Source organism: Gouania willdenowi, chromosome 4 (assembly GCF_900634775.1).
Source record: "Gouania willdenowi chromosome 4, fGouWil2.1, whole genome shotgun sequence".
Lineage (NCBI taxonomy): Eukaryota > Metazoa > Chordata > Actinopteri > Blenniiformes > Gobiesocidae > Gouania > Gouania willdenowi.
Window position 1 is genome coordinate 25,554,729 of NC_041047.1, and position 11,987 is coordinate 25,566,715.

General features: G+C 39.3%; 1 protein-coding gene across 3 annotated transcripts in view; it reads left to right on the forward strand.

Moving 5' to 3' along the window:
• LOC114462486 (interleukin-12 receptor subunit beta-2-like) overlaps window positions 1-11,987 on the forward strand; it is a 30,738-nt gene that overhangs the window by 17,882 nt on the left and 869 nt on the right. For 2 of the 3 annotated variants that reach the window (XM_028445363.1, XM_028445365.1), the window contains 7 exons: window positions 2,462-2,663; window positions 2,764-2,955; window positions 3,380-3,478; window positions 4,776-4,931; window positions 7,243-7,383; window positions 7,469-7,556; window positions 8,604-8,694. In XM_028445363.1, the coding sequence (XP_028301164.1) occupies window positions 2,462-2,663; window positions 2,764-2,955; window positions 3,380-3,478; window positions 4,776-4,931; window positions 7,243-7,383; window positions 7,469-7,556; window positions 8,604-8,694 (969 nt within the window). The remainder of the gene's footprint in view (window positions 1-2,461; window positions 2,664-2,763; window positions 2,956-3,379; window positions 3,479-4,775; window positions 4,932-7,242; window positions 7,384-7,468; window positions 7,557-8,603; window positions 8,695-11,987) is intronic. The other variant, XM_028445364.1, reaches the window with a different exon arrangement.

Below are 11,987 nucleotides of genomic sequence, written 5' to 3' on the forward strand. Positions count from 1 at the left end.
CCCCCCACAGGAATCCCCGAGGGACATGGTCAAATGCCTTTTCCAGGTCCACAAAACACATGTGGACTGGTTGGGCAAATTCCCATGACCCCTCAAGGACCCTGCTGAGGGTGTAGAGCTGGTCCACAGTTCCACGGCCAGGACGAAAACCACATTGCTCCTCCTGAATCCGAGGTTCAACTATACGGCGGACCCTCCTCTCCAGTACCCCTGAATAGACCTTACCGGGGAGGCTGAGGAGTGTGATCCCTCTATAATTGGAACACACCCTCCGGTCCCCCTTCTTAAAAAGGGGGACCACCACCCCGGTCTGCCAATCCAGAGGCACTGCCCCCGATGTCCACGCGATGTTGCAGAGTCGTGTCAGCCATGACAGCCCCACAACATCCAGGGCCTTGAGGAACTCCGGGCGGATCTCATTCACCCCCGGAGCCCTGCCACCGAGGAGCTTTTTAACCACCTCGGCAACTTCAGCCCCAGAGATAGGAGATCCCACTCTCGGGTCCCTGGGCCCTGCTTCCTGATTGGAAGGCGTGTCGGTGGGATTGAGGAGGTCTTCGAAGTATTCCCCCCACCGATCCACAACGTCTCGAGTCGAGGTCAGCAGCGCACCATCCGCACCATACATAGTGTTGACGGTGCACTGCTTCCCCCTCCTGAGACGCCGGATAGTGGTCCAGAATCTCTTCGAAGCCGTCCGGAAGTCGTTCTCCATGGCCTCACCAAACTCCTCCCATGTCCGGGCTTTTGCCTCGGCGACCGCTGTGGCTGCACTCCGCTTGGCCCGTCGGTACCTGTCTGCTGCCTCCGGAGTCCCACAGGCCAAAAAGGCCCGGTAGGACTCCTTCTTCAGCTTGACGGCATCTCTCACCCCCGGTGTCCACCAACGGGTTCGGGTATTGCCGCCACGACAGGCACCGACTACCTTGCGGCCACAGCACCGATCAGCCGCCTCAGCAACAGAGGCACGGAACATGGCCCACTCGGACTCAATGTCCCCCGCCTCCTCCGAGACATGGTTGAAGTTTTCCCGGAGGTGGGAGTTGAAGCTCCTTCTGACGGGAGACTCTGCCAGGCGTTCCCAGCAGACCCTCACTATACGTTTGGGTCTGCCGGGTCTAATCGGCATCCTCCCCCGCCATCGGAGCCAACTCACCACCAGGTGGAGATCAGTTAACAGCTCCGCCCCTCTCTTTACCCGAGTGTCCAAGACATGCGGCCGCAAGTCCGATGACACGACTACGAAGTCGATCATCGAACTGCGGCCTAGGGTGTCCTGGTGCCAAGTGCACATATGGACACCCTTATGCTTGAACATGGTGTTTGTTATGGACAATCTGTGGCGAGCACAGAAGTCCAACAACAAAACACCGCTCGGGTTCCGATCAGGGGGGCCGTTCCTCCCAATCACGCCCCTCCAGGTCTCACTGTCGCTGCCAACGTGAGCGTTGAAGTCCCCCAGCAGAACGAGGGAATCCCCAGAAGGAGCACTCTCCAGTACTCCCTCTAAGGAATCCAAGAAGGGTGGATACTCCGAGCTGCTGTTTGGCCCATAGGCACAAACAACAGTCATGATCCGTCCCCCCACCCGAAGGCGGAGGGAGGCTACCCTCTCGTCTACCGGGGTAAACTCCAACGTACAGGCACTAAGTCGGGGGGCAAGAAGTATAGCCACCCCGGCCCGGCGCCTCTCACCATTGGCGACTCCAGAGTAGAAGAGAGTCCAACCCCTGTCGAGAAGGCTGGTTCCAGATCCCTTGTTATGTGTCGAGGTGAGACCGACTATATCTAGTTCGAACTTCTCCACCTCGCACACAAGCTCAGGCTCCTTCCCCGCCAGAGAGGTGACATTCCACGTCCCTAACGCTAGCTTCTGTAGCCGGGGATCAGATTGCCAAGGCCCCCGCCCTGGACGACTGCCCGATCCACACTGCACCGGCCCCATATGATCCCTCCTGCGGGTGGTGGGCCTACGGGAGGGCTATATATATATATATATATATATATATATATATATATATATATATATATATATTGAATTGAATTGAATTAAAGCATTTAGAAACATGCAAATAATTTTATATATATATATATATATAATATATATATTATATATAAAATATTATATATACATATATATAATATATATATGTATATATAATATATATAATATATATATGTATATAAAATATTTTATATATAATATATATATTATATATATATATATATAAAATTATTTGCATGTTTCTAAATGCTTTAATTCAATTCAACTTTATTTATATAGCGCAGAATACAACAAAGTCATTTCAAAGCGCTAAACAATGTAAAATTCATAGTAAGAAAGAAAGAACCCAACATTTCCTTTCTTTTTTTTCCTTTTTTTTTTTTTTTCAACTACAGAGTTTGGAAGCATGAACATTTGATAGTGTCTAAAATCCTCTTCCTGGTCTCTTTTCTCTAGCCTCTGCCTGCTGAGGCTTACAGCGGTGAGCTGCAACTATACAAAATCTCTTGGACCACTGAGCAGAATCAGGAGGTGAGCTGTTCTCCTGCAGTGCTCCAGTGTTCTCTTCAGCTTTCAGCCGAAGTTCAGGCTCTGAACATCTCTGCTGTCACATCATGTGGGATGTCTCCACCTGTCAAGTTGTCCCTCAGACTTTCAGGTAGAATTAGTCTATGCACAGTTGATAAAATCAATATTTTGTTTTGTTTTTTTTATTTTTTTTATTTCTCATGACTTTCTGACTCCCTATATCTACACAGGTGTTACAGCACCTGCTCTGGGAGACCTGACTTCTGCTGGGAATGATGACACTATCCTGGTGTCTTGGTCACAGCTGGAGAACAAACAGCAGTCAGAGCTTCTGTACTATGTGATAGAGTGGATTAGTCAACCTGATGCAAGGCTCCAGTGGAAAAAACTGGACAAAGATCTACAGAATACATCCATCACAGGTACATAGAAGTCAGAATTATAGTAGGAAATGCATAGAAATCAAATCTGAGGCCCTTCACGTGGATTGAGATATTTAACTAATAAAGTTGTTGTTGTTTTTTTTTTTTTTGTTTTTTTTTAATAATAATTAAATATTGTCACTAACTAAAGCAAAATTACATTATTAATGAAAGTACTCAGACTGATGGATATCTAACTGAGATTAAACAGTGACCTCTTGTGGCTACCTGGGGTTGTACACTATTTTATTTGCAAAAAGTTTAAAAAAGCCTTGAAAGATGACGTAATGATATAAATTTGTTTATTTACAATCTTTATTCTTAAAGTTATAGTTCCATTGAGACTTGTTTTTGACACTATATTAATAATTTTAAATATACAACATTAAAGCATTAAATGTGACCTTTTCTGCTGTGATTTCAGGTCTGACTGTAGGTGTGAGGTATAAAGTATATTTATATGCTGTGACCACAGGAGGTGTCAGCAATCCATCATCAAGACTGGTCTACTCCAATGAGAAGAGTAGGTTTTAGACCAGAGTTAGGACACTGTTATATGACAGTTGAGGCCAAAAAATGTAATTGATCCAAGGGGCCACATTTTTAACATTAATGTCAGCATTTAGAATAATGACCAATCTGAGCATTAATACAAGAAAGAGCTATAGTGGTCGTTATTTGTATCTTTTTGTTGTAGGTTTTTGTGTTTTTTTGTTGTCATTTTGTGGTTGTTCTGTGTACGTTTTCTCTCATTTTGAACCTTTTTGTTGTCGTTTCATATATTTTTGTTGTTGTTTTGATCTGCCATAATTTTCTCATAATTTTGTTTGTTTTTGTTGATTTGGGCGTTGATTTGTCAATTTCCGTTGTCATTTTGTGTTTTTTTGAGTCATTTTTATGTATATTTAATGTCACTTTGAAAAATTCTTTGTCAGTTTGTACATGTTTTTCTCTCATTTTGTGCGTGTTTTTGACAAATTTTGTGTGATTGTTGTCCAGTGTCCTTTTATGTAATTTTTTCATGCATTTACTTTAGGGTAAAATGGGCAACTGGTTTTATGACGCCCCCAAAGTAAACGTACAAAATTACACATAAATACAGGAAACAAACGCAAGAATAAGCTCTTGTTTTAAAGCAGTCATTTGAAAAGTGCTTGGAACAAACATAGCAGACCTTCTTGGGAAGAGGGCCGCTTCCAAAGATAACCGATCGGAACTGGAAGCTTAAAAAAACAATATTACAAAATTGCAGAAAAATTCAGTGGAAGAGAAGAAAAGCACAGAAAATGCTCCAAAAATGAATAAACTGACAACAGTAATACACAAAATTACTCCAACACAAAACGAAACAAAAAAATACACAAAAGTATGCAAAAAGACAAGAAAAACACAAAAAAAAGACTCCGCAAATCCACAATACAAACAAGCAAAGCGACAACAGAAATACACAAAAATTATTCCAAAAAACGTATGACAACGTAAATACACAATATGACTCCAAAAAACATACATTTTATGGGAAAAATACCCAAAAGGACAACAGAAATACACAAAATGCAATCATAACAAGCAAGACAAACATACACTGAATGACAGAAAAACACACAAAATGACTATAAAAACTCTTTGCTCTTTCCTGTGTTAAAGCTCAGATTGGTCATTATGTACATCATGTGGCCCTTTGATCAAACAAACACATTTTTGTGGCCCCTGCTGTGATAGAAGTTGCCCACTTCTGCTTCAGGAGCAGCACAACATTATCATCTTATTCACGACTGATGAAAGCTTTCTCCACATTTCCATGTCGTGTGTTGCCTCAGAGCCAGTATCTGGTCCCAGCGTGTCTGTGCTGGTACATGTGGAGAGACGGATGCAGATTCAATGGGATGAGCTGCCATTAGAGGAGCGGAGGGGCTTCATTACACACTATACCATCTATTTTCACACTCTGGGCTCCAGCAGCACAGAGGCCAAAGGTGAACGCCTCTTAATAATAATAACTAAAATTGCTCGTTATGAAATTACAAATAAATCCCAACTTTAGATTTTAGGCAAGTACAGTTTTTAGCTCAAATTGTCCATATACTGTACCTGTAAATGTCAGATGAAACATTAAGGGTTACACAGTCCTAAGAGTAGCATATCTAGGTCAATAGTGGGCATCGGGCAGGGCTGGTTTCATCTTTATTTTGACTTTCGATTTGTTCAGACGCTTTAGAGGAAATTCATATTTGCAGTGAGTTTCCTGTTCTCACACATCACTGGTCCTGCCCTGCCTTTAGTTTACTCATATGTCCAAGTGCACTGTATAATCTAGTGGTGAATTTAACAGCATATGTGAGAGAAACATTTATGCAGCATAACATGACTCCCTTCATATGATGCTTTATTTGTTCAATATTGCTATAATAAGATAAAGTATTACAATGTATAATAATGATATGTATATAAATGATAAACTACTGACAGCCTGAATATTGACAGGCTTTGTTCTGGGAAGTAATTCCTAACCAGTGGCTGCATTGGTTAATGATCCGTTATTGGTTGAGTGTATGGGGTTTGATCATGGTGTGTCTAAGTTGTGTTCTATGTTCTAGAAAACCTTTGTCTTCTTCTTCACACAATTTTACAGAACTGACATTGACCACAAACAGGAAGCCACAGAGCTACTTGAGTGTCTGTAAATGCTGTCGTCTACTCATCACTAATCCTGTTTCTGGGACGTTGACGCAATTGGCTTTTGTTTTCTCCTTGTATACTATAGTTTTGTTATTGATTTTCATATTCATTTCTCAGCTTAGAATGTGTTTGTCTAAAAAACAGAAGTTGGTGTCATGTTTCTAGACATTCTCCAAAATATACTTTAGTAACAGAAGTATTTCAAATAGTTTGGTAGAAGATGGAAATGCAGTAGTGTGCAGAAAAATACACAAACTATATCGACTTCTACTCATAATCATTCTCTCAGGGTCTTTCATGTATGAAGTGAGTTTAATTTATTTGCCTTAACTGCTATCCTCCTTGATTTTTTTGATTGTTTATGCCATCTTTATTTTCCTAACTATATTTAAGCCATCTATTTTTAGTTTAGGTCAGGTTCAGTGAAGTAATGTTCTTTAGAACTCAAATCTTCATTGTTTTATACAACAAAACAAAGCATTCAAACATTCTAAATATACATACTCAGATATTCCTTTATTCTTAACTATGTTTAAAAAAAAGAATAAAAGCTCATTGAACACAAAACAGAACAAAAACCAGATTAATCACATCATTTACCTTTTTACAATCTGTTGTCGCTAGTTCAAGTCTTGCCCATTTCCTCGTTTTGTTTCTCACATTGAGCTTTTATTTAATTTTCATTTTATTTCCTAATATGTGCCAGTTTATTCATCAAATACAATCATTCTATTATCCTTTCTTCTTTGTTTGATTGTTATACATTTTTTGCCAGCCACAAACATAATTTTGATCAGGTACAGTGGGGCAAAAAAGTATTTAGTCAGCCACCAATTGTGCAAGTACTCCCACTTAAAAAGAAAGAAAGAAATGAAATCAACTGTGGGAGCAATTATTTGAAAATGGAAGACATTCAAGACCACTGATAATCTCCCTCTCTTTGTCAGTCATTAATTTATTTCGTCAGGAAAATTAACAAATACAAACCTTTTACTGTTTGATGAAATTTTATACCCCAATATTTGTTGTAATGTTGCAATGTTTTGCAAAACCTATACTTAATTTGGAAAATTCCCAGAATGTACTGTAAATAGTTCACATTCACAGATCCAACATGTTCTGCCATTCATCTTATTTTCCATCCTAAGTTCCATTTCTCATTTTTCATTTATATGTAGAATCAAACTCAATTTTCTACTGTTTAATACTTTATAAAGTGCTGAACATATTTTTTAAATGCTTATCATACCACTATTTTCACTGCAGGGCATCACCTGTATCTCTCTTTTGTAGTAGTTCCTCAACTAAAGGTATAGCTAAAAAAAAAAAAAAACGTGTTCAATGATCATAACTTTGTTTAAAGTTATGGAAGCTTTCAAACTCAGTTTTTTCTAAAACACACCAAGCTGTCATTTTATCTTCAATCCATTATTTGAAAGTTCAATACATTTTTTGACGGTTTGAATTTTGGAACAGTAATGCATATTTCAATATCTGTTCTAATGTTGAATGATGACGTCTGAAATCTACAGCATCTCAATCTGACAAGAGCAACTTTTACATCGAAAACCGCTGTAAACAGTATTAAAAAAACACCCTGTGTTCCAGTCTCTGTGCCTGAGTCTGGTCAGAGGAAGATGTGGCTGGACTGTCCTGGAGGAACTCTGGTCCTACAGATGACTGCCTCCAACTCAGCAGGTGAAGGACCACCTGGGAAAAGGATCTCCTCTCAGCCAGCCACTTCACCAGGTCGGTTTATTCTTTTAACCACCAATCTATCAAGTTCCCTTCCTTTTTCTTTTATACCATTGTCTCTTTCAATCTTCTCCTTTAGTAGATCTGGTGATTGTGCTTGTGTTCATCATCACCGTCTTCATAGCGATCATAGCCAACCTCATGTGCTGCAGTTGTGTGAGGAAAAGGTATGAACATCATTCACCATTAAAATATCACTGTTTTACAGAAATCCCCAGTCATCCTGATAAATACCAGATGTTATTTATTTTTATTATTTATTTATTTATTTAAGTAGGGACAATACGTTAAAAAAAAAATGTAAATATGCCAGATTGTAGCCAACGGCTAATTTCCATCTGTTGTCCCTAGACAGGCTGATGTAATAAAATGTTACACTTAACAATAAGACATGGTGAGACACAAAACAATATATAAAAAGATTACATACAGGACAAAAAACATAGGAATCATATAATACAGTAACATCTCATGTAAATGGAACACTGGGACCAGAACAACTACACTCAAGAGAAAAGACAGGATGCTGTGGGGCCAAGAAATCTACAGGGAAAAGAAAAGCAGTTCACCTCCACATAGTTAGGGTTGGTCAATCACAGGAGTGCAACAATAAATTTACATTATCATAATAATTTATTTAAAGTGCCACTGTGCATTGCAAATAGCCCTGAATTGCCTTTTAATAAAAGAAATTAAATTAAATTAAAAAAAGTAATAATAAAAGTATGTATATATATATATATATATTTAAAGTGCTGGTAGTGCATTGCACACAGCCCTAAGGTGCTTCTTTTTATATATATTTTTTGATTTAAAGTGCTATAGTGTATTGCACACAGCCCTAATTTGCTTCTTTCTCTAATTATTATTATTCTTTTTTTTAATTTAAAGTGATATAGTGTATTGCACATAGCCTTAAGGTGCTTCTTTCTCTAATATTTGTATTTAAAGTGCAACAGTGCATTGCACGTAGATGTAAACTAATAAGGAAGAATACCACATACAGTGGGCACGGAAAATATTCAGACCCCTTTAAATTTTTCACTCTTTGTTTCATTGAAGCCATTTGCTAAAATCAAAGACGTTCATTTTATTTCTCATTAACGTACACTCAGCACCCCATCTTGACAGAAAGAAACAGAAATGTAGATAATCTGTTGTGGTTTTTATATGCAGACTTTAACAGCCGGTGAATTTTTGTTTTTAAATCTCAGGATCAAACAGAGCTGTATGTCTTGGGGACCATCATGGCTTGTTGAAAACATGCCTAAATTGGGACACAGTAAGGCCATCCAGCTTCTGAAGGTAAACAAGACAAATCAATAATGTTAGCTGTGTTTCAAATCGTGCTAAACTAAAGCTAATGAATAATTATTAAGCAGAACTGTGGCAGCTTACACAAACAGCCTCACTCTGACGTTCCAAAGTCCTACTCACATTGCCCTATCCCAGATACTTCCCATTTCAGACCCTGCAATGTTAACTGTAAACCATTTCAATGGAAACATGTTTTATATACTGTAAGTGCTGTAGGAGAGTAAAATTGTCTTGATTGCTATACTTTGGCACCCTTTAGCATTTCTCCATTTCAAGATGGCGGCCATCATGTATTTTGACTGATCTTATGATTTAAATGACGTAGAAAGTCATGTAATAGCTATTTTCCTATGTTTTTCTACATGGATAATCCATTTATAAAGTCATTTTGTGGATGCAGCATCAAAGTCAGTGTCAAATCAACGATCATTGGTCAAATTTGACATATGACATGTGTCTCATCCAACATTAACCTTGAATTTAGGCCTTTTCATTCGATTATTTTTTATGTTTTGCTTGTTTTAGAATTTGACTTTCACCTTTTGGTGTATTTTAAAGAGTTGTGCCACCAATTATCATTGATGGATGAGAAAAAAAGTCTGTGTGTATGTAAAAAAAAAATGTATAATGCTAAAAAATAAACAAATGTTTCTGTGTACCTCCTGATAGGCGTTCAAGTGCCCTTAGGGGTACACGTACCCCAGTTTGGGAACCACTATGATATACACAAATCTCATCATTAACCGAGGGAATATAAGTATATATACACTACCGGTCAAAAGTTTTAGACCAACAAATTTTTTCCAGTTTTTTACTGGAAATCATTCAATTTATTGTTTCATTGCACTCTGAAATGAAAGCATAGACCAAATAAGCAATTTGAGTTGAAAAAGAAATGATGAAATCCATGACCAATACTGTTCACCTCATGCTCATGAGGGTCTGGTACCACAGTGTGTTCCAAGACTGCTTTTATGCAGACAGTTGTTGGAGGTAACCAAGAAAAGTTGGAACACCTGTAGGAATTAGTAGCACCAGCTTTCAAGGCTGATTCAACCTTCATTGCTGCAGAACAGCTTAAAATTGTTAACCCACTTCGTATTCCCTGAAAAAGGCCTATTTGTATAATTCTGAAATGTACATTATTTTTCAGTTTTGGGTAACCAAACTTTTTTATGTTTAGAGATTGAGCAGCACCGGTGTAATGTCTGTATCTTAGCTTACTAGACATAACAGATGAGGTGAGACGAGTAGTGGCTTTCCGTGTTGTTTACTCATGAACTGCCGAGTCATAAGATACATTTTAAACAAATAGTACCTTTACCTCTGACCCCAAACATCAGGATAACATTCAACTACTTAAAACACATGTACTATTGGGAAATGGTGTAAAGTTGGCAACCAATCATTTTTTTATTTTTCCAACCCCTTCATTCTTCCCCCAAACAGAAATTAATCACACATTATTAGGTTTCGTATAACACTTTTCAGAACAAAATGTAGGGCAAAAGCTGTCACAAAAAATGAACATGCAAACTGCTATGGCCTACAGTCCACTTATAAGTCGAGTTTAGCTGCTGGTTTGCTCACTCTATCAGATCAAGTTACTCTGGACCCTGACGTAAGAGTCACTGATGAAGAAGCTGAGGCGTCCTTGTTGGTAATGTCAGAGTCCTCAGTGTTTGAGTTTTCATCAGGATCCATATTTTCTGATGTGGCCCTGGAAGACATGACTAGCAGGTGGTGCGTGTTCCTTCTATAACGCTCACCTTGTGCAGTCTCGACTATTTCAGACCTGGTTGTGGAGCTCGCTCTCAGAACAACAGCTGGCATAATCCATCGTTTCTGTCCATCCAGCTTTGTGAGCACCGGGTCCCCTGGACTCAGTGGGGGGAGACATTGAACTCCATTTGTGCGATTGTAAAAGTGTGCCTGCTTGAGTTTAGCTGTGGCAACAGCCTGTTGGATTTTATCCATATCGTGCCAGCTTGGTTTAAGATTGTCCTGTAGAATAGGCAAGGTGGTCCTGAGTTTCCTGCTCATTAACAGTGCAGTGGGGCTGTCTCCAGTGGAAGAGTTGGGGGTAGCCCTGTACGTCATGAGGGCTAACAGGGGGTCGTCCTGTCTCAGGATAATCTATGCAATCTGCAATCTCTAAGTTACAACCTGGCTACTAGTAGTTGTGGGTGAGTGGAGTATTTCCAAAAATCTAGAAAAGTAGTCAGATATAACAAAGTAGTTCTGTTTTTTGAACTCACAAATGTCTATTGCTACCTTCTGCCATGGCCTGGATGGGCGTACACTTGGGAGTAAGGGCTCTTTTCTCTGTGCGTGTTTATTTTCTGTACAATATTGACAATGTTGCACTTTCATAGAAATGTCCGGTCTCATTTTGGACCACCATACAGACTGCTAAGCTCTTTCTCTACATTTAGTTAAAGCCTGGTGCTCGTCATGGATTCTGGCAAAGACCATATCTGTCATGTTAACAGGAACCACAATATGGCTCCCTCTCACAATCAAGCCATCTAGTTCAGATAACTTTCCTCTCACATCATAGAAGTCTCTGACTACCTCTGGAACATGGTCTATGTACTCTGGCCACCCTGATCTGCTAAAACCACAAACCGTCTGTAGCTGTGGATCAATAGCAGTATTCTCTCTGATCTGCACTGATTCTCTGAAGTGTAGTTGGTACATAGCTCATGACTGCATCTATGTGTGCTGCAATGTCATTATTATTATTATTATTTATCTCCAAAATGCTGCTCTGGACCCCTAGATAAAGCATCGGCTACTACTGCTAAAGTTTTGCCTGGTGCATACTCTGCAACAGCACTGAAGCGTGAGTCTCATTACAGTCTCTGGCACCTGATGGGAACATCATCCAAGGCCTTGCTGTTAATCAGGGGTACAAGGGGCTTGTGGTGGACTGTCAAAAGTCCGGTAGCAGTTTTTTAAACCACTTCTGGGTGATTTAAACGTGTCCAAAATTATAAATCCCATGACTGACCCATAGATTCAAATATGGCACATTTAAAAGCAGAAGAAAAAAACATGAACTATATCACAAATAAGTTGCGAAACAAGCCATTTAGCACTCAAGCAACAAAGGTTATATTGATACAATGAACTGGTAGAAATGAGACATATATCAGTGTCAGCTTGACAGAAATTTGTATGTGTAATGTTCGATTAGGATAGTTTTAATTTTGATGTGTTTTAAACAATCTTCAATTATTATACTTTATTGAAGTAAAGGATGCTACAACAAAAAAAAA